Genomic DNA, 22,875 nt, shown 5'->3' on the forward strand with positions numbered 1-22,875 from the left:
TAATTAGACAATTGAGCTTAGAAAAGCTAAGTAACCCAGCTTGGGGGTACCCAAATTGGGATTTGAATCTATGTTCATAGCCCACAAAATCCATTTACTTACATTATATCACAATGGCTGTTTTAGAAAGATGTGGTCCCTTTGATGGCATGGAGAATTAGAGCCAGGAAGATTTATTTGAGGCTATTACAAAATGTAGGAGACAAATAATGAAGGCTTGTCCTAAGAGAGTGGCTTTTAAGGTTACAAGAAAGGTTAAAGTCAAGATAAAGATGGGCAGGACTTAGTGACAAATGAAGAACCTGAGGGAGAGGAGGAGTCAAATATGATTTCTAGGTTTCTGTTTTTATTTTTATTTTTTTTAATTTTTATTTATTTTGAGAGAGAGAGTATGTGTGTGCATGCAAGCTGGGGAGAAGCAGAGAGAGAGAGAGAGAGAGAGAGAGAGAGAATCTCAAGCAGGCTCCACACTGTCAGCACATAGCCTGATATGGGGCTCAAGCTCAGGAATCCTGAGATCATGATCTGAGCTGCAACCAAGAGTCAGTCACTTAATCGACTGAGCCACCCAGGTGCCCCTTTAGGTTTCTGCTTTTAGAAACAAGGTGGAGGGGCGCCTGGGTGGCGCAGTCGGTTAAGCGTCCGACTTCAGCCAGGTCACGATCTCGCGGTCCGTGAGTTCGAGCCCCGCGTCAGGCTCTGGGCTGATGGCTCAGAGCCTGGAGCCTGTTTCCGATTCTGTGTCTCCCTCTCTCTCTGCCCCTCCCCCGTTCATGCTCTGTCTCTCTCTGTCCCAAAAATAAACGTTGAAAAAAAAAAATTAAAAAAAAAAAAAAGAAACAAGGTGGAAAATGCTATTACAACTGCAAAAGGAAGTACAAGATGGGGGCAGGTTTGGGAGGAAGGTAGACTTAGTCATGTGGGATGCTTTTGAGACATTCAGTAAGTATTTGGAAGTGTAGATTTAACACTCAGGAGAATACTTGAGAATTCTTGGAGATACTATTTTGGAAACATCAGTATTTAGTGATGTATTTTTTTTTTTTTAATATTGAGGAAGAGGGAACCCTGGGGCACATGCCATTGTTTAAATTGCCAAAGAGATACTGCCTAAGGAAACTGAGAAGGAGTAGGCTAGAGAATTAGAAGACAGATGTTAGCTGAACCTATTGTGGTAATCATTTCACAGTACATGCTGTATACCTTAATCTTATACATTGATGTATGCCAATTATTTCCCAATAAAACTGGAAGAGGGAGAGGGAGAGGGAGAGAGAGAGAGAAAGAGAGAGAGAGGGGGGAAATGAATCAGGACAGAGAGGGCCTCAAAAGCCAAGGAAGAAAATTATTAAAAGAAAAGTGGAACCTTTGAGGATACATTTAAAGAATTTGTGGTTGACCAGACTGACAAAGAAAGATTAGAGACCAACTCATAAATCTTCAAGTACATAAAGCAGTTTATACGGATGAAAGCTAAATAAATATTTGTTATAATAGGAGAAATTATAAGAATTTCAGAACAATCACACTCTGGAAATAGACCAATGAAAGCTGTTTTGTGTTTTCTGACTCTGGAAATAGGTAAGACTAGAGATTTAGCTGTTCAGAAAAGGATGACTGAACACAGAATTCTCCAGAACCCATTCTAGGTCCCTTATTCTAGAATTCTAGGGGTGTAATTGTGCCAGATTTTTGTTATATTTCATAGATCCATCAAACAGGTATGATATGGATAAGAATTCTATGCTCTGGGGTCAAGTCCTCATCATGGACCATAGAAGATTAAACACTTACTTCCTTGGTTTTATTAGCTATGTAACAGCTAAACATAAGTGATTTTTTAAATTTTTTTTAACGTTTATTTATTTTTGAGACAGAGAGAGACAGAGCATGAATGGGGGAGGGTCAGAGAGAGAGGGAGACACAGAATCTGAAACAGGCTGCAGGCTCTGAGCTGTCAGCACAGAGCCCGATGCAGGGCTCGAACTCATGGACCGTGAGATCATGACCTGAGCTGAAGTCGGACACTTAACCGACCAAGCCACCCAGGCGCCCCAACATAAGTGATTTTTAAATGCTGTCAGAGTAGAGTGAAGAGTCATCTGCATAATATGTTACTTTGACATTTGGTTATTCTCCCTACCTTCTGATAAACATTGTGTCCACGTTTTTCTCCACTGTACAGTCTCTGCTCTTTCTTTTCCCACTGATCCTTCTCTTCCAGCTTACTTTGAACCAGATCTCCTGCCTTTTACATAATTCTCAATGCTTTTAGTTCATACTATGTGTTTTCTAGTTTTTAATGGCCAAGGTTTCAAGCAGATAATGATCTCATAAGGTTTCCGTTCCTGGGAGGCATCATGAGGACCATATATTATGAGCCTGGTTTAATTGCTGTGTCTAAAATACCTTTTGCTTTGAATTTGAAACAGTGAATACAAAACCAATATACACACATTAATATTGAACGACACAGGTTTGAACTGGTACCCAGATTTTTTTTTGATACATACTATAAAATTACTGTAAAATATTTTCTCTTCCTTATCATTTTCCTTTTTAAAAATTTTTTAATGTTTATTTATTTTTGAGAGAGGCAGGGGAGGGGCAGAGAGAGAGGGAGACACAGAATCCGAAGTAGGCTACAGGCTCTGAGCTGTCAGCACAGAGCCCTATGTGGGGCTCAAACTCACCAACCGCGAGATCATGACCCAAGCTGAAGTCGGATGCTTAACTGACTGAGCCACCCAGCACCCCTCCATATGATTTTCTTAATAACATTTTCTTCTCTCTAGCTTACTTTATTGTAAGAATACAACATATAATACATATACAAAGTATGTGTTCATTGACTATGTATGTTATCATACATGTATGATGTATCTATGTATGATACATCTATGTATGTATGTATGTTATCAGTAAGGTTTCTGGTCAACAGTGGGCTATTAACAGTTAACTTGTTTGGAAAGTCAAAAGTTGTATGCAGATTTTTCAGCTGCATGGGGGTTGTGCCCCTAACCCCTCATTGTTCAAGGGTCAACTTATATATGTCACCTTTGCTTCCTAATCCCTGACTCTCTTAGCCTTTCTCACCAGAGCTTTGGTATTTACCCCTAAGATGCTCCTCACTTTTTCTATTACCACTGATACCCTCCTGGCCAAGTCCTATTGTCTTTTGTTTTTGTTTTTCTTCAGTTTCCATTCTTGATGTCTAAGTTATATTTAACACTTTCTTATAATATTTGATGCAACTTGTCTTGCAATCTTCCTCTCCCATTCCATGGTGCTCTTACCTCTATCCACCAAATCTTCTCTTTTGGAAGCATAGTTACTGTCTTCCCCAATGTCATTCCCACTGTGGCCCTCATCACCTGAGGCCCCAACTTCTGCTGTAGCCTCTTCTCCCTGCAGTCATTCTCTCCTCTCCACCCTGTTTCACATTACCATCAAGTGAGTCCCCCGTTTTCACCATTCTTTCATTCATCAAACTATCCTAGTGGGATAGCTGGATGGGATAGTGGATATCCCAACTATCCTAGTGGGATAGCTCCAAAAGATTAAGTCATGTTCCCTCCTTTGGATGAAATACAGGCTGGAGAGGCAGGCACTCTTTGTCAAAACTGTGGAAGACCTTGTAAGCCACAGTAAGGAGCTGGGACTCCACTGTAAAGTCAGTGGAGACCTTTAGCGTCTTAAACAAGGAGGTGACTTGATCAAATTGGAGTTTAGAAGACCACTCTTGCAGGGGTGTGGACAAAGGAGTGGGGATGATGGGATCTGGACAAGGAAAGCAGCCACGAGGATAAGGAGAAATGGATACATTTAAGCCATATATAGGAAATGGAATCCACAGAATGTAGGGGATGGGGATATTAATTCATTGATTAATATTTCTAATGGTGACTCTGGCTAATGCTTACAAAGTAGAGAAATAAATAGTGTGTACAAAAGTATTGACAAAGTTAAAAAAAAGAGCCTTATGTTTTATTTTTTAAGTTTTTACTTATTTTGAGAAAGAGAGCACAAGCATGTGCATGTGTGCACGTGTGCATGAGTGGGGGAGGGGCAGAGAGCGAGGGAAAGAGAATTCCAAGCAGGCATTATGCTGACACAGTGCAGAGCCCAACACGGGGCTCAAACCCACGAACCATGAGATCATGACCTGAGCTGAAATCAAGAGTAGGATGCTTAACTGACTGAGACACCCAAAAACAGGGCCTTCTAAATAGATAAGCTCAATGAATTGGCAATTTTAGTTATGTGCAAAGTTAGGTTACCAAGGCACCTTCTTCTGACTCCTTGGTGGGGCTTTTAGGGTCTCCTGCCTGCCCCACCCACTGCAGCAATGCTACTTAATTATTTCCCAGCATGACTTTCTGCTTCTGTCCAAACATTGTCTTGACCAATACTGTGTAAACATGCTTTGATCAACATTTGATTATTCCCATTTCTCATGGTTACCCCAACATGGAACATGCCTCATTTCTGGCAATCTGTGCCTTTCACTTTCTTCCTTAAGCCTTTCAGGTGAATTGCACACCGATTCTCCTTTTCTTTTCCCCCTCTGCACAGTAATCATGCCTATTTTACAGACTACAAAATCTAATGTCAGTAAACACTTAGCTCACTGCCTGGCCCACAGTATTTCAGAAATGGAAGCTATTAATATTACCCTGATACTGTTTTGTTTTCTGACTTCCTGGTACAGGGCTTCACCCACAATGGAAGCTCAATGGAGATAGATGGCATGCCCATTTTATGTTAACCTGATTATAAATTACAGTGTTAATTATACGATGGCAGAAACAGAACTCTTTCTAATTTTTGGTCACCACGTTTTAGGACAGGAGGTAAAACAATCTTATTTTAACTACCATAAATAGTTGATCTGTTTCTGATGCCTGGAAACTGTTACATTCTGTAATCAAGATAGTTCTGGAAGTGAAGCAACATCAGTATAGAAGCCACCAAGAGCCATTTCTAAGATATCCATTAGTAGTGAATTCCTTACCATTTGATTTTCTGCTTTTTAATAGAAAACTGTTTTGGGGGAATCAAGATCCTATTCGCCCTGTTTCCCAGTTTGCTTTGAAGGCTCAGCTGACCAAAAGACTTGAGGACCTTGCCCATCCCAAGGAAGTCTCCCACCGATATGTACCTAACAGGTTAGTTAGTGTTTGTGTGCTATCAGGTTACATTAGCAGGAGTCCATAGGGAAAATGACACAGAATCTAGCCGTTTTATCTGAAAATGATAAATTGTCCAAACTATAGTAGAAAATTATTGAGGATTAAGGATTCTATGTATTTCCTAATCTGATTCTACAGTAAAACTTTTCCAGAGCAAGATTAATATTAGCCATTATAAACTTGTATTATACTGTATAATGTTTTAGATTACCAGGATTTTGAGTTTTTAATAAAGTGGTAGTATTACACCAGGGTATGTACCATATATAACATTGTTGTACATGAACTATTTGTACATGCAACTTTTCGTGGATTTTGTATACCACCCGTGGGCTTGATTACCATTAATTAATTACTACATGTGAAGGTTAGAATATTGTTAAGGCTTTTGATACCCATTGCCAGTTTGTTTTTAATGCGTATTTGTTGAATGACCAGGCTTTCTGTTGGTTGGCTCTTTGAGGGAAGACTCTGGAGCAAGGGAGGGAATGGACTCAAGTAGTGAGGGAGGTTAAAGTAACAAGAAAAAGTTGAAGATACCATTATTTACCTGAAGTTTGGTTTCCAAGATAATTGATGTGTCCACTTTCTCTTTTTGATATACAACTTTAGTCAAAAGTCAGCAAACTTTTTCTGGAAGGGGGCAGATAGTAAATTTGACCATAAAGTCTCTGTTTCAACTACCCAACTCCACTACTGTAGTAGGAAGCAGCCACAGATTTTATATAAACTGAACATGTCTGTCTTCCAATAAAACTTTAGAATTTTTGCATCTATGTTTATGAGGGGGATTATTCTGTATTTTTCTTGTAGTGTCTTTGTGGTAATGTTGTTTCTTGTAATGTCTTTACTCATTTTTGGTAATGCTGTCTTCATAGAATCAATAGGAAAATATATAAAATTGGCATTTCTTGTTTATGTATTTCATAGAATCCACAGTGAAATCATCTGCGTCTGGAGTTTTTGAGTAGGATGGTTTTTAATTATAAATACAATTCACGTAATAGTTATAGGGCTGTTATAAATTTGTCAAATTAACACTTGTTAAGTGGAGCATGGGGTCACAGTTCAACAACAGATCATAACAGAATTTGAAATAAAGAAGCTTACTACTCACAGGTCCTAGAAGAAGTACCCAGCATGCCTTGAGGAGTCACATGGGCAGGTTAGGACCGAGGGCACATGTCTTATTAGAACCTGCAGGTGGAGTGCTTTGGGTTTCCCAGGCAAAGGCCAGATTCATCAATTCAAACCAAAAGAGCAGGGTGTTGGTAGGCTCCTTGGGAGTCATATCTGAAGGATGCATAAAAGGAAGGCATTGAGGGTCAGGTGACAAGGACTGTTGCTGAAGTCCTATCAGGAATGTATATTTACTTATGCCTCTGTGGACTGTTATCTAGGGCATGTGCTTGTGAGAGGGGCCTGTATCATTTTAAGGTCCCTAGAGGCTGCTTGGCCAAACAAAATGGGTGCTGAGGCAGGAGTACCATGAAGGGGCTTAGTTAAACTCTTGACAAGGGCTATTAAGATTATATCTTTCTGAATGAGCATTGGTAATGTGTATCTTTCAGTTTTAAAATGTGTTGGCATAAAGTTGTTCATATATTCTTTTATTTTCGTTTCACTTACTATCTGTCCAATCTCTAGTGATTGTCTATAAGAGACTAAGAAAGTATTTGGTTTTAAAAGTAGTAAATTTCCTCCTCTCACTAGTGTATTTTTTGGTCTATTTAGAAGATGCAATTTGGGACGCCTGGGTGCCTCAGTTAGTTAGGTGTCCAACTTTCACTCAGGTCATGATCTCACAGTTCGTGGGTTTAAGCCCCTCATCAGGCTCTGTGATGACAGCTCGTAGCCTGGAGCCTGCTTTGGATTCTGTGTCTCCCTCTCTTTCTGCCCCTCTCCCCCTCATGCTCTATCTCTTTCTCTAAAATAAATAACAAACATTAAAAAAAAGAATTTAGAAGATGCAATTTATTTATTACAGAAAATTAATCGTTTTGGAATAGGATATTAAAAGCCAGCTGAAACTTGATGGCTGCAACTATTTCTGATTTCTTCCTATGTGGAAAATGGCTCAGCAGTAAAGGGGTAAACTATCATACTTGCTCCTAGGCCTAGAGCTGGAGGTTAGTGTTAAAAATTACTTGATAAGTCTAATTCATATTCACTTCACTCAGCTCTTTTCTCTTCTACAACTTTCAGGGCTCAATATTACTACAGCTGTGGTAGAGAGTCTATAATCTGGGAGATCCCTTCTGCTGCACTGTTTAGCCAGCCATCCAAAAGGATCCAGAAGCTGGCACTGCCCAACAGATTCAAGAAAGAATATCTATTAAATAGGTAAAGTACCTTGACAATCTCTATAAATTCTAACTTAATTTGGTTAAATCTCACAATATTTTATCTATTTTAGTGTATGTGGTTTTATGAACTAGAAGTCCACTTATGTTCAAAGAATCAGGGTAAAAAGATCAAATATTTGCAGCAATTGTAGGTAATCAGAAGGTTATCATCAGTAATTACATTGGACTCAAATTGTGAAGTTGAACTATGCACTGAACTTAGCATCATTAGTCAGTTAAAAGGAAATATGCAAATGAAAAATTACAAGTTTTTGCATTTTGTAGAATTTGATGTTTGTCTTATGCCTCTGTGACTTTTCAAATGTTGCTCCTTTTGCTTTGAATGATGAATTTCTGCTTGTCTTTAAAAATTATTTTAATGTTTTTGTTTTTGTTTTTTTTTGAGAGACAGAGAGAGAGAGAGAGAGAGAGAGAGAGAGAGTGCAAGTAAGGAAGGGGCAGAGAGAGAGGGAGACACAGAATCTGAAGCAGGCTCCAGGCTCTGAGCTGTCAGCATAGAGCTCAACATGGGGCTCAAACCCACAAACTGCGAGATCATGACCTGGGCCAAAGTCAGATGCTCAACCAAATGAGCCACCCAGTTGCCCCTCTCCTTGTCTTTAAAAGACAATTTTTGGGCACCTGGGTGGTTCAGTCAGTTAAGCATCTTGATTTCTGCTCAAGTCATGATCTCACAGTTCATGAGATCGAGCCCTGCATATCGGGCTTTGCGTGGATCCTGCTTAGGATTCTCTCTCTCCCTCTCTCTGCCCCTCCCCCTCAAAATAAATAAAATAAACTTAAAAAAATTAAGTAAAAGACAGCTTAGGTGATACTTCCATATGGCAGCTAAGATTGTGATATGGTTCTTAGAAAAATGCTAAGTTACATTAATGGAATATATACAGTGTACAGTTACAGGGAGGTGATGGTCCTAGCCTATACTACTTTAGTCAAGACATAGTAGGTGGATGTTTCCACTTATGGATGTTATTCTTTAAGAAAATGATACTTATGCTAAGTGAAATGTCATACAGAGAAGGACAGATTCTGTATGTTTTCACTCCTGTGTGGATCCTGAGAAACTTAACAGAAGACCATGGGGGAGGGGAAGAAAAAAAAATGGTTAGAGAGGGAGGTAGCCAAAACATAAGAGATTCCTAAAAACTGAGAACAAACTGAGGGTTTATGGGGGGTGGGAGGGAGGGGTGGGTGGGTGATTGGGTATTGAGGAGGGCACCTGTTGGGATGAGCACTGGGTGTTGTATGGAAACCAATTTGACAATAAATTTCATATTAAAAAAAAAACAAAAATAAATAAAAACATTTTTAAAAATTAAAAAAAATGATATTAAACTTGAAACTATGCAGAAGGAGCTTCATGATATTTTGAGGCTTCTGGAAATATGTTATCTAAAAAATAGTTAAGAGAAATGACATGGGTAGCTTAGAGAAGAGACCAAGGAAGCAGTGATAGCTGTGTTCAGATATTTAAAGGGTCAGCATCTGAATGAGGAAAAGGAGGTAGAAGTAAAATTACTTTGTGTTGATCCTAAAACTAGATGTAGAACAAGGAATTTACAGAGCAGGAGGTGTCAGCTAAGTGTAGGAAAATCTTTCTGACTAGCTAGCCAATAACGGAAATGTTTACCTGGAAAAGTCAACTGCCATCGTTCCCACAATCCCTGAAAATGTTCAAGCATAAGCTGGAATTATGACTTTACATGAATTTTAGAAGATTCCTGCATTTCAGGGAGAGATTGAACTGGGTAACTTGAGTCTTTTTCCATCACAGAATCCAGCAAAAGAAGCCTCCTACAAAATTTCATTTCCTTATTTATCAGTTTGTGCAACAAAATCTGCAGATTTAGTTAAAATAGATATATAATTTGTAGTTACATATCTATATTTACTTATTTATTTTTACTTTTATTTTTTCTATATCTATGTTTATAATCCAGAGGAATACTTTAATATTTCACCACTTTTTGAGAGACCTGAATTTGATGTTTCATATAAGTGAAACCCCCTTGAATGCTAAAACTTGCTTTATTTTTAAAAGTTTGTTTCCCTACTTTCCTAAGCAGACGTCTCTGCTGCTAAACATACATATAACCTTTGTTCACTGGCTTGAGATCTTTATTATGAACATCAACTATGTACTTCAATACTGAAAACCTCCCAGAAGCTGTTTAAATATGAAGTACAGTTTTTTATTAGGCTAAGTGGTCTGACTTCTTGCTTTTAGACTATTAGATATTTGTTTCTTATAGTTTTCCTGTCATTTCTTTTTTTAACAGGGGAATAGTCTCTAACTAGCCTCTTTTTAAAAATTTAATTTAATTTTAATTCCAGTGTAGTTAACATACAGTGTTATATTATTTTCAGGTGTATAATATAGGGATTCAATAGTTTTATGCATTACTCAGTGCTCATTATAATAAATGTACTCTTAATCCCCATCACCTATTTCACCCACCCACCTACCTCCCTACTGGTAACCGTCTGTTTATTCTGTATAGCTAAAAGCCTGTTTTTTTGTTTTGTTTTGTAATTTTTTGTTTTTGGTTTATCTCTCTCTCTCTCTTTTCTTTTTTCCTTTACTGTTTGTTTGTTTTGTCTCTTAAATTCTATATATGAGTGAAATCATATGGTATTTGTCTTTCTCTGGCTTATTTCACTTAGCATTATACTCTCTGGATCCATGTTGTTGCAAATAACAAGGTTTCATTCTTTTTAATGGCCAAATAATATTCCATTGTGTGTGTGTATGTATGTGTGTGTGTGTGTATATATATATCTCACATCTTCATTCATGGATATCTCACATCCATTGATGGACGCTTGGCTGCTTCCATAATTTTTTTTTTTTAATTTGAGAGAGAGAGTGTGCATGAGCAGGGGAGAGGGGCAGAGGGGCAGAGGGGGGAGGGAGAGAGAGAGAGAGAGGGAGAGAATCTTTTTTTTTTTAGTTTTATTTTTTATTTTCTTAAATTTACATCCCAGGGGCGCCTGGGTGGCGCAGTCGGTTAAGCGTCCGACTTCAGCCAGGTCACGATCTCGCGGTCCGTGAGTTCGAGCCCCGCGTCAGGCTCTGGGCTGATGGCTCGGAGCCTGGAGCCTGTTTCCAATTCTGTGTCTCCCTCTCTCTCTGCCCCTCCCCCGTTCATGCTCTGTCTCTCTCTGTCCCAAAAATAAATAAAAACGTTGAAAAAAAAATTTAAATTTACATCCCAGTTAGTTAGCATATAGTGCAACAATGATTTCAAGAGTAGATTCCTTAGTGCCCCTTAGCCATTTAGCCCATCCCCCCCCACAACCCCTCAGTAACCCCCGGTTTGTTCTCCATATTTATGAGTCTCTTCTGTTTTGTCCCCCTCCCTGTTTTTATATTATTTTTGTTTCCCTTCCCTTATGTTCATCTGTTTTATCTCTTAAAGTCCTCATATGAGTGAAGTCATATGATTTTTGTCTTTCCCTGACTGACTGATTTCACTTAGCATAATACCCTCCAGTTCCATCCATGTAGTTGCAAATGGCAAGATTTCATTCTTTTTGACTGCTGAGTAATACTGAGGGAGAGAATCTTAAGTAGACTCCACACTCAGCATAGAGCCTGATGCAGCACTTGATCCCATGACCCTGGGATCTTTTTTTTTTTTTTTTTTTTTATATGAAGTTTATTGACAAATTGGTTTCCATACAACACCCAGTGCTCATCCCAAAAGATGACCCTGGGATCTTGACCTGAGCCGAAGTCAAGAGTTGGATGCCTAACCTACTGAGACACCCAGGAACCCCTGCTTGCATAATTTTGACTAGCCTCTTTTTTTGATTCTATGCATTAGAAACAGATAACTAAGCTTGTTAGAATTGTGTGAGGAGGAAAAAAAGCAAGTGTTTAATGAAGACACACCAGGCTCGCCAATAAATGTATTACATGAGCTTGAACTTTGGGACATGTATTTTAGTGATTAACTAGAGGGGCTCAACAGCAGACTTGAACAGTCAGAAGAAAGAGTCAGCAAACTTAGATAGGTTAATTGAGATTATCTGAGGAACAGAAAGAAAAAAAAATGAAATAAAATTAACAAATCCTCATGACCAAGTTGAATTTGTCCAGGAATGCAAGAATATGTTGGATTCAACTTACTATAATCAATATAATACATCAAATTAACAGAATAAGAAAACCAAAACCACATGATCATTTCAATAGACTCAGAAAAATCATTTGACAAAATTCAACACACTATAAAAATACTTAAGAAACTAGGTATAGAAGGGGACTTCCTCAAGCTGGTAAAGAACATCTGTAAAAAAAAACCCACTGCTAACATAATAATTAATGGTAAAAGACTGAATGCTTTCCCCCTAAGATCAGGAATAAGACAAGGATGTCAACTCTCACCACTTCTGTTGAACATCATATTGGAGGTTCTAGTCAGGGTGCCATTAGGCAAGAAAAAGAAGTAAAAAGCATTCAGGTTGGAAGGGAAAAAGTAAAACTACTTTCTCTACTCATAGTTCACATGATTAGAAAATCTTAAGGAATCCATATTAAAACTATGGGAACTAATAAATGAGTTCAGGAAGGCACAGAGTCCAAGAGCAATATACAAAAACAATTATATTTCCATTAGCAATTAACCAATCTGAAAATGAAGGTAGGAAAACAATTCTATTTGTAGTAGCACCAAACAGAACAAAATAATACATGTAATGCAATAGTACTCAGCCTTAAAAAGGAAGGAAATTCTGATACATGCTCCAATATGAATGGACCTTGACATTATGCTAAATGAAATAAGTCATCCACAAAAGGACACTGTATGAGTCCACTTATAAGTGGTACCAACTGTAGTCAAATTTGTAAAGAAAGAAAGTAGGATGGTGGTTGGCATGTAATGCAATAGTACTCAGCCTTAAAAAGGAAGGAAATTCTGATACATGCTCCAATATGAATGGACCTTGACATTATGCTAAATGAAATAAGTCATCCACAAAAGGACACTGTATGATTCCACTTATAAGTGGTACCAACTGTAGTCAAATTTGTAAAGAAAGAAAGTAGGATGGTGGTTGGCAGGGACTAAGCTGGGGGGGAGGGGGGAATTAGTTGTTTAATTGGTATAGAGTTCTACAAGATGAAAAGAGTTCTGAAGATTGGTTGCACAACAATGTTAATGCATTTAACATTACTGTAGCAAATACTTAAGAATGGTTAAGATGGTAAATTTTATGTTATATGTATTTTACTACAGTGAAAAATAATAAAATAACAAAATACTTAACAAGAGAAGTTCAAATTGTTGAAAGAAATTAGACTTAAATACATGGAAAGACATTTCCTGTTCATGAATTGGAAGTCTTAATTTTGTCATGATGGTACATTTTTCCAAATTGATCAACATAGTGTAATCCCTATTGAGATTCCAGCTGCCTTTTTTGATAGAAATTGACAATGCAATCTAAAATTCATAGAGAAAAGCAAAAGACCCAGAATAGCAAAACAAAACAAAACAACAACAAAAAAAAACCTTGAAAAATAACAGTTATTTGAAAACTTATTTAAAAGCTACAGTAATCAAGACAGTGTGTTACTGGCATAACAATAGACATATAGATCTACAGAATAGAATTGAAAGTCCAGAAATAAACCCTTATGTTTATGGTCAATTGATTTTTTTTTTAATTTATTTTTTTTTTAATTTTTTTTTCAACGTTTATTTATTTTTGGGACAGAGAGAGACAGAGCATGAACGGGGGAGGGGCAGAGAGAGAGGGAGACACAGAATCGGAAACAGGCTCCAGGCTCTGAGCCATCAGCCCAGAGCCCGACGCGGGGCTCGAACTCACGGACCGCGAGATCGTGACGTGGCTGAAGTCGGACGCTTAACCGACTGCGCCACCCAGGCGCCCTGGTCAATTGATTTTTTAAAGTTTATTTATTTATTTATTTTGTGTGTGAGAGAGAACGAATGGGAGAGGGGCAGAGAGAGGGGGAGGGGCAGAGAGAGAGGGAGGGACAGAGGATCTGAAGCAGGCTCTGTGCTGACAGAAGAGAGCCCTATCCAGGGCTTGAACTCATGAACTGTGAGATCATGACCTGAGCTGAAGTTGGACACTCAACCAACTGAACCACCCAAGTGCCACTCATCAATTGATTTTTGACAAGAATGCCAAGACAATTTAATTGGGGAGGAATAGTCTTTTAAGCAAATAATGCTGGGATAACAGGATATCCATATGAAGTTGAGCCCCTACTTCACACCATACACAAAAATTAATTTAAAATGGATCACAGACCTAATTATAAGAGATAAAACTATAAAACTCTTAGAAAAAATAGACATAAATCTCTGTGACCTAGGCAATTGTTTCTCAGTTATGACAACAAAAACGTGACAAAAAAATAATAAATTGGATTTCATCAAAAGTGAAAGCTTTTGTATATCAAAGGATATCATCAAGAAAGTAAAAAGTAAACCCACCAATTGGAAGAAAATATTTGCAAGTCATATATCTGATAAAAGAGTAGTATTCAGAATATATATATAAAATATTTAGAACAGTGCAAAAAAGACAACACAATTTAGAAAATGAGCAAAGGATTTGAATAGACATTTCTCCAAAGAAGACATACAGGTGAACAGGAAACACACGAAAAGATACTAAATATCATTAATCATCTTGGAAATACACATTAAACCACAAAGACACCACTTCACACCTTCTAGAATGGCAATAATAATAACTAATAGGAAATAATATGTATTGGTGAGGATATGGAGAAATTGAAACCCTTATACATTGCTGGTGGTAATGTAAAATGGTGCAGTTTATGTGGAAAGCCACTTTCTAGTTCCTCAAAAGTTAAAAAATAGAGTTATCAGGAGCATCTGGGTGGCTTAGTTGTTTAAGTGCCCAACTCTTGGTTTCAGCTCATGTCATGATCTCGGAGTTTGTGAGATTGAACCCCACACATTGAGCTCTGCGTTCACAGCATGGAGCCTGCTTTGGATTCTCTCTCTTTCTCTGCCCCTCCCTTGCTCATGCATGCTCTCTCTCTCTCAGAATAAGTAAACAAACATTTAAAAAAAATCAGTAAAAAAAAATAAAGTTATCATATGATCAGCATTCTACTCCTAGGCATGTCCCCAAGGGAATTGAAAGCAAATGTTCACACAGAAACTTGTACATGAATATTCATAGCAGCATTTCATAAAAGCAAAAAAAGTGGAAACAACTCAAATGTTCACCATGGATGAATGGATAAACAAAACGTGACAAATCCATACAACGGAATATTATTCAGCCATAAAAAGGAATGTTATACTGATACATAAATCTTGAAAATAGGCCAAGTGAAGGAAGCCAGATACAAAAGGCTGCATATTTGTATGATTCCACTTATTTGAAATGTCCAGAATAAGCAAATCCATAGACAGAAAGTAGATTAGTGGTTGGGGGTGGGGGAGGGAAATGAAGTAATGGAGAGGAACTGTTAATCAGTATGGGGTTTCTCTTGGAGTGATGAAAACATTCTGAATTTAAAAAATTTTTTTGGGGGCGCCTGGGTGGCGCAGTCGGTTGAGCGTCCGACTTCAGCCAGGTCACGATCTCGCGGTCTGGGAGTTCGAGCCCCGCGTCAGGCTCTGGGCTGATGGCTCAGAGCCTGGAGCCTGTTTCCGATTCTGTGTCTCCCTCTCTCTCTGCCCCTCCCCCGTTCATGCTCTGCCTCTCTCTGTCCCAAAAATAAATAAACGTTGAAAAAAAAAATTAAAAAAAAAATTTTTTTTTTGAACGTTTATTTATTTTTGGGACAGAGAGAGACAGAGCTTGAATGGGGGGAGGGTCAGAGAGAGAGGGAGACACAGAATCAGAAGCAGGCTCCAGGTTCTGAGCTGTCAGCACAGAGCCCGACGCGGAGCTCAAACCCACAGACCGCGAGATCATGACCTGAGTCGAAGTCAGACGCCTAACCGACTGAGCCACCCAGGCGCCCCAAAACATTCTGAATTTAGATAGTGACAGTAGTTACACAACTTTGTGAATATGCTAGACACCACTGAATTGTACATTTTAAAAAGGTAAATTCTATGGTATGCTAATTTTATATCAATTTTGAAATCTAACAGACTACCTCTAGAGGGTAATCATATATTTATTTGTGGAAAACTGTTTTCATATTAGGTTTGTAGTTTTGTTGGTTGGTAAGTTTTTGTACTAGGAAAGGAATATTTGGGGAACAGCCTATGAAAATTGGTCAAGTTGCTGGGCATTATACCTAGCAGTTTCAAACTGCACTGCAGAAGAGACTGGCCATCACAGAGGGGCCCCTGATAGTGACTGGAATTTCTATCTCAGGGATTTAATATGAGGTTTTGGTAGGAAGTGAAGTGTTTTTTATTTTTTTTAATTAATTAATTTATTGATTGATTGATTTATCTTTATTATTTTTTTTAAATGTTTTATTTATTTTTGAGGCAGAGAGAGACAGAGCATGAGCAGGGGAGGGGCAGAGAGAGAGGGAGACACAGAATCCAAAGCAGGCTCCAGGCTCTGAGCCGTCAGCACAGAGCCCAACACGGGGCTTGAACTCACAAACCGCGAGATCATGACCTGAGCCGAAGTTGGACGCTTAACCGACTGAGCCACCCAGGCACCCCTATTTTTTGTTTTAATATGATATTTATTGCCACATTGGTTTCCATACAACACCCAGTGCTCATCCCAACAGGTGCCCTCCTCAATACCCATCACCCACCCCCCCTCCCTCCAACCCCCCATCAACCCTTAGTTTGTTCTCAGTTTGTTCTCATATGGTTTGGCTCCCTCCCTCTCTAACCTTTTTTTTTTTCTACCCCTCCCTCATGGTCTTCTGTTAAGTTTTTCAAGATCCACATAGGAGTGAAAACATATGGCATCTGTCTTTCTCTGTATGACTTATTTCACTTAGCATCAACACTCTCCAGTTCCATCCACGCTGCTACAAAAGGCCATATTTCATTCTTTCTCATTGCCACATAGTATTCCATTGTGTATATAAACACAATTTCTTTATCCATTCATCAGTTGATGGACATTTAGGCTCTTTCCATAATTTGGCTATTGTTGCAAGTGCTGCTATAAACATTGGGGTACAAGTGCCCCTATGCATCAGCACTCCTGTATCCCTTGGGTAAATTCCTAGCAATGCTATTGCTGGGTCATAGGGTAGATCTGTTTTTTAATTTTTTGAGGAACCTCCATACTGTTTTCCAGAGCGGCTGCACCAGTTTGCATTCCCACCAACAGTGCAAGAGGGTTCCCGTTTCTCCACATCCTCGCCAGCATCTATAGTCTCCTGATTTGTTCATTTTGGCCACTCTGACTGGTGTGAGGTGATATCTGAGTGTGGTTTTGATTTGTATTTCCCTGATGAGGAGCGACGTTGAGCATCTTTTCATGTGCCTGTTGACCATCTGGATGTCTTCTTTAGAGAAGTGTCTATTCATGTTTTCTGCCCATTTCTTCACTGGATTATTTGTTTTTCAGGTGTGGAGTTTGGTGAGCTCTTTATAGATTTTGGATACTAGCCCTTTGTCCAATATGTCATTTGCAACTATCTTTTCCCATTCCGTTGGTTGCCTTTTAGTTTTCTTGGTTGTTTCCTTTGCAGTACCGAAGCTTTTTATCTTCCTGAGGTCCCAATAGTTCATTTTTGCTTTTAATTCCGTTGCCTCTGGGAATATGTCAAGTTTAAGAAATTGCTGCGGCTGAGGTCAGGTCTTTTCCTGCTTTCTCCTCTAGTGTTTTGATGGTTTCCTGTCTCAAATTCAGGTCTTTTATCCATTTTGAGTTTATTTTTGTGAATGGTGTATGAAAGTGGTCTAGTTTCATTCTTCTGCATGTTGCTGTCCAGTTCTCCCAGCACCATTTGTTAAAGAGACTGTCTTTTTCCATTGGATATTCTTTCCTGCTTTGTCAAAGATTAGTTGGCCATACTTTTTGGGTCTAATTCTGGGGTTTCTATTCTATTCCATTGGTCTATGTGTCTGTTTTTGTGCCAATACTATGCTGTCTTGATGATGACAGTGTTGTAGTAGAGGCCAAAGTCTGGGATTGTGATGCCTCCCACTTTGGTCTTCTTCTTCAAAATTACTTTGGCTATTCAGGGTCTTTTGTGGTTCCATACAGATTTTAGGATTGCTTGTTCTAGCTTACAGAAGAATGCTGGTGCAATTTTGATTGGGATTGCATTGAATGTGTAGATAGCTTTGGGTAGTATTGACATTTTAACAATATTTATTCTTCCAACCCATGACCACGGAATGTTTTTCCATTTCTTTATATCTTCTTCAATTTCCTTCATAAGCTTTCTATAGTTTTCAGCATACAGATCTTGTACATCTTTGGTTAGATTTATTCCTAGGTATTTTATGCTTCTTGGTGCAATTGTGAATGGGATCAGTTTCTTTATTTGTCTTTCTGTTGCTTCATTGTTAGTGTATAAGAATGCAACTGATTTCTGTGCATTGGTTTTGTATCCTGCGACTTTGCTGAATTCATGTATCAGTTCTAGCAGACTTTTGGTGGAGTCTATCGGGTTTTCCATGTATAATATCATGTCATCTGCAAAAAGTGAAAGCTTGACTTCATCTTTGCCAATTTTGATGCCTTTGATTTCCTTTTGTTGTCTGATTGCTGATGCTAGAACTTCCAACACTATGTTAAACAACAGCAGTGAGAGTGGACATCCCTGTCATGTCCCTAATCTCAGGGGGAAAGCTCTCAGTTTTTCTCCATTGAGGATGATATTAGCTGTGGGCTTTTCATAAATGACTTTTATGATGTTTAAGTATGTTCCTTCTATCCTGACTTTCTCGAGGGTTTTTATTAAGAAAGGGTGCTGTATTTTGCCAAATGCTTTTTCTGTGTCGATTGACAGGATCATATGGTTCTTTTCTGTTATTAATGTGATGTATCACATTGATTGATTTGTGAATGTTGAACCAGCCCTGCAGCCCAGGAATGAATCCCACTTGATCATGGTGAATAATTCTTTTTATATGCTGTTGAATTCGATTTGCTAGTATCTTATTGAGAATTTTTGCATCCATATTCATCAGGGATATTGGCCTGTAGTTCTCTTTTTTTGCAGGGTCTCTGTCTGGTTTAGGAATCAAAGTATGCTGGCTTCATAGAATGAGTCTGGAAGTTTTCCTTCCCTTTCTATTTTTTAAAACAGCTTGAGAAGAATAGGTATTATCTCTGCTTTACATGTCTGGTAGAATTCCCCAGGGAAGCCATCTGGTCCAGGACTCTTATTCGTTGGGAGATTTTTGATAACTGATTCAATTTCTTTGCTGGTTATGGGTCTGTTCAAGGTTTCTATTTCTTCTTGTTTGAGTTTTGGAAGTGTGTGGTTGCTTAGGAATTTGTCCATTTCTTCCAGGTTGTCCAGTTTGTTGACATATAATCTTTCATAGTATTCCCTGATAATTGCTTGTATTTGTGAGGGAATGGTTGTAATAAATCCAATTTCATTCATGATTTTATCTATTTGGGTCATCTCCCTTTTCTTTTTGAGAAGCCTGGCTAGAGGTTTATCAATTTTGTTTATTTCTTCAAAAAACAACTCTTGGTTTCATTGATCTGCTCTACAGTTTTTTTAAGATTCTATATTATTTATTTCTGCTCTGATCTTTATTATTTCTCTTCTTCTGCTGGGTTTGGGGTGTCTTTGCTGTTCTGATTCTATTTCCTTTAGGTGTGCTGTTAGATTTTGTATTTGGGATTTTTCTTGTTTCTTGAGATAGACCTGGATTGCAATTTATTTTCCTCTCAGGGCTACATTTGCTGCATCCCAAAGCATTTGGATTGTTGTATTTTCATCTTCACTTGTTTCCATATATTTTTAAATTTCTTCTCTAATTGCCTGGTTGACCCATTCTTTCTTTAGTAGGATGCTCTTTAACCTCCATGCTTTTGGAGGTTTTCCAGACTTTCCTGTGGTTGATTTCAAGTTTCATAGCATTGTGATCTGAAAGTGTTCATGGTATGATCTCAATTCTTTTATACTTATGAAGGGTTGTTTTGTGATCCAGTATGTGATCTGTTTTGGAGAATGTTCCATGTGCATTCAAGAAGAAAGTATATTCTGTTGCTTTGGGATACAGAGTTCTAAATATATCTGTCAAGTCCTTCTGATCCAATGTATCATTCAGGGCCCTTGTTTCTTTATTGATTTTGTGTTTAGATGAGCTATCCATTGCTCATAGTGTATTTATTGCTTTAATCCTTGGTATTAAAGTCTCCTACAATTACCACATTCTTATCAATAAGGTTGCTTATGTTTGTGATTAATTGTTTTATATATTTGGGCGCATAGACATTTATAATTGTTAGCTCTTCCTGATGGATAGACCCTGTAATTATTAATATATGCCCTTCTTCATCTCTTGTTACAGCCTTTAATTTAAAGTCTAGTTTGTCTGATATAAGTATGGCTACTCCAGCTTTCTTTTGACTTCCAGTAGCATGATAAATAGTTCTCCATCCCCTCACTTTCACTCTGAAGGTGTCCTCAGGTCTAAAATGAATCTCTTGTAGACAGCAAATAGATGGGTCTTGTGTTTTTATTCATTCTGATACCCTGCGTCTTTTGTTTGGAGCATTTAGTCCATTTACATTCAGTGTTATTATAGACAGATATGGGTTTAGAGTCATTGTGATGTCTGTAGGTTTCATGCTTGTAGTGATGTCTCTGGTACTTTGTGGTCCTTGCAACATTTCACTCACAGAATCCCCCTTAGGATCTCTTGTAGGGCTGGTTTAGTGGTGATGAATTCCTTCAGTTTTTGTTTGTTTGGGAAGACCTTTATCTCTCCTTCTATTCTGAATGACAGACTTGCTGGATAAAGAATTCTCAGCTGCATATTTTTCTGTTCATCATATTGAAGATTTCCTGCCATTCCTTTCTGGCCTGCCAAGTTTCAGTAGATAGATCTGCCACTAGTCTTATGGGTCTCCCTTTATAAGTTAGAGTGTGTTTATCCCTAGCTGCTTTCAGGATTTTCCCTTTATCCTTGTATTTTGCCAGTTTCACTATGATGTGTCATACAGAAGATAAATTCAAGCTATGCCTGAAGGGAGTTCTCTGTGCCTCTTGGATTTCAATGCCTTTTTCCTTCCCCATATCAGGGAAGTTCTCAACTATGATTTGTTCAAGTACACCTTCAGCCCCTTTCTCTCTCTCTTCCTTTCTGGAATTCCTATTATACAGATATTGTTCCGTTTGATTGCATCACTTAGTTCTCTAATTCTCCCCTCTTACTCCTGGATTTTTTTATCTCTCTTTTTCTCAGCTTCCTCTTTTTCCATAATTTTATCTTCTAATTCACCTATTCTCTCCTCTGCCTCTTTAATCCGAGCTGTGGTCGCCTCCATTTTATTTTGCACTTCATTTATAGCATTTTTTAGTTCCTCATGACTGTTTCTTAGTCCCTTGATCTCTGTAGCAATAGATTCTCTGCTGTCCTCTATACTTTTTTCAAGCCCAGCAATTAATTTTATGACTATTATTCTAAATTCTTGTTCTGTTATATGGCTTAAATCGTTTTTGACCAATTCGTTAGCTGTCACTACTTCCTGGAGTTTCTTTTGAGGATAGTTCTTCCATTTCATCATTTTGGGTAGTCCCTGGAGTGGCGCAGAACTGCAGGGCACTTCCCCTGTGCTGTCTGGAGTAACTTGTGTTGGTCGGCAGGGCTGCAGTCAGACCTGATGTTTGTCCCCAGCCCACTGCTGGGGCCACAGTCAGACTGGTGTGTACCTTATCTCACCCTCTCCCAGGGGCAGGACTCAGTGTGGAGTGGTGTGGCCCCTGTCTGGGCTACTTGCACACTACCAGGCTTGTGGTGCTGCTTTGATGGGATCTGGCATATTAGCCGAGGTGGATCCGCAGGGTGCACAGGGTGGGAGGGGCAGGCTTAGCTTGCTTTGCTGTCGGTGGTCCCCTGTGGGAGGGGCCCTGCAGCACCAGGAGGGAGGCAGACCCGTCAGAGGGATGGATCCACAGAAGCACAGCGTTGTGTGTTTGTGCAGTGCAAGCAAGTTTGGTGACAGAAACTGGTTCCCTTTGGGATTTCTGCTGGGGGATGGGAGAGGGAGATGACTCTGGCCGAGCTGAGCTCTGTCTTCCAGGGCTCAACAACTCTCCCACCCAGTGTTCTCTCACCCTCCCACTCTCCAAGCAGAGCTGTTGACTTTTAACATTCCAGATGTTAAGTCCTGCTGGCTGTCAGAACTCACGGAGTCTGGCCCCTCTGCTTTTGCAAGCCAGACTCAGGGGCTCTGCTTTGCTGGTGGGCTGTCCCTCCGCCCCGGCTCCCTCCCACCAGTCCATGTAGCGCGCACCACCTCTCCGCCCTTCCTACCCTCTTCCATGGGCCTCTTGTCTACGCTTGGCTCTGGAGAGTCCGTTCTGCTCAAATGAAGTGTTTTTTAAACTGCAAGTCTCAACCCATCAGTGGATCATAAAATGGATTCCAGTTTTTTTTTAATGAAATCAAATGGAATTAAAAAAATCAGAATACCTTACTCAGGTAAAGCATTGTTTCATGATAATTTTGTTTTGGATATACAGCACACACACACACACACACACACACACACACACACACACACAGATTTACATATACTGTATCACAGTATAAAATGCACTTCTTACTGTGGCTCATAGTATAAATATTTTTAGAAAACACCAATCTGATATTAAAAAAAAAACCCAACTATGATTATGGGAAAAGAAGTTTTTAAGATAGAAACAATATATATAATTGATCAGAGGTTGATTATAGCAATGAAAAAATGCAGTTATTTTTCCTCCAATGATTATAATATTTCATGTTCCATTTGTATATAGGCCCTACAGTGATTACTTAACAAGAAGTTCTCATCAAATCTCTGATCCTTCACCCCGTTTATTACAACTGTCAATAGCCAAAGCCATAAATCCAAACTATGTTCCTCCAAAAAAGGTAAGTGGATCCATGTGAAAGAAACAGTTCCTGATTGATTTTGCAACATGTAACGTGTTTATAACTGTAGCATGCTGTCCTCTTATTTCTGGGTGTATCTTCCTTTCTCCCCTGTTTATGTTTCCCTCTCATTAAATGAACTTTTCTTACTATCTCCTCTATGCCTAATTTATCAGCCAAGATTTAATCAGAGAAGCAGAACAGCTATGCAGAATTTAAGCAATTGTGGAAGCTGATAGAGAAGTCTATGGAAGGCTGTTTAGGCAGTTGGAACTTGGGTCTTGTTATACACCCAGAAGCAATGAGAGATAG

The 22,875-nt window shown here is 38.8% G+C and overlaps 1 protein-coding gene across 1 annotated transcript in view; it reads left to right on the plus strand.

The window, feature by feature from the left end:
- Positions 1–22,875, plus strand: part of THEGL (theg spermatid protein like) — a 56,888-nt gene that overhangs the window by 23,711 nt on the left and 10,302 nt on the right. The window contains 3 exon segments of the mRNA XM_047090836.1: positions 5,040–5,168; positions 7,398–7,535; positions 22,449–22,563. Coding sequence (XP_046946792.1) covers positions 5,040–5,168; positions 7,398–7,535; positions 22,449–22,563 — 382 coding nt within the window.

This window comes from Lynx rufus, unplaced genomic scaffold (assembly GCF_022079265.1).
Source record: "Lynx rufus isolate CCGP_SWC_20201006 ecotype Redwood Valley unplaced genomic scaffold, mLynRuf1.p SCAF_3, whole genome shotgun sequence".
NCBI classification, from domain to species: domain Eukaryota; kingdom Metazoa; phylum Chordata; class Mammalia; order Carnivora; family Felidae; genus Lynx; species Lynx rufus.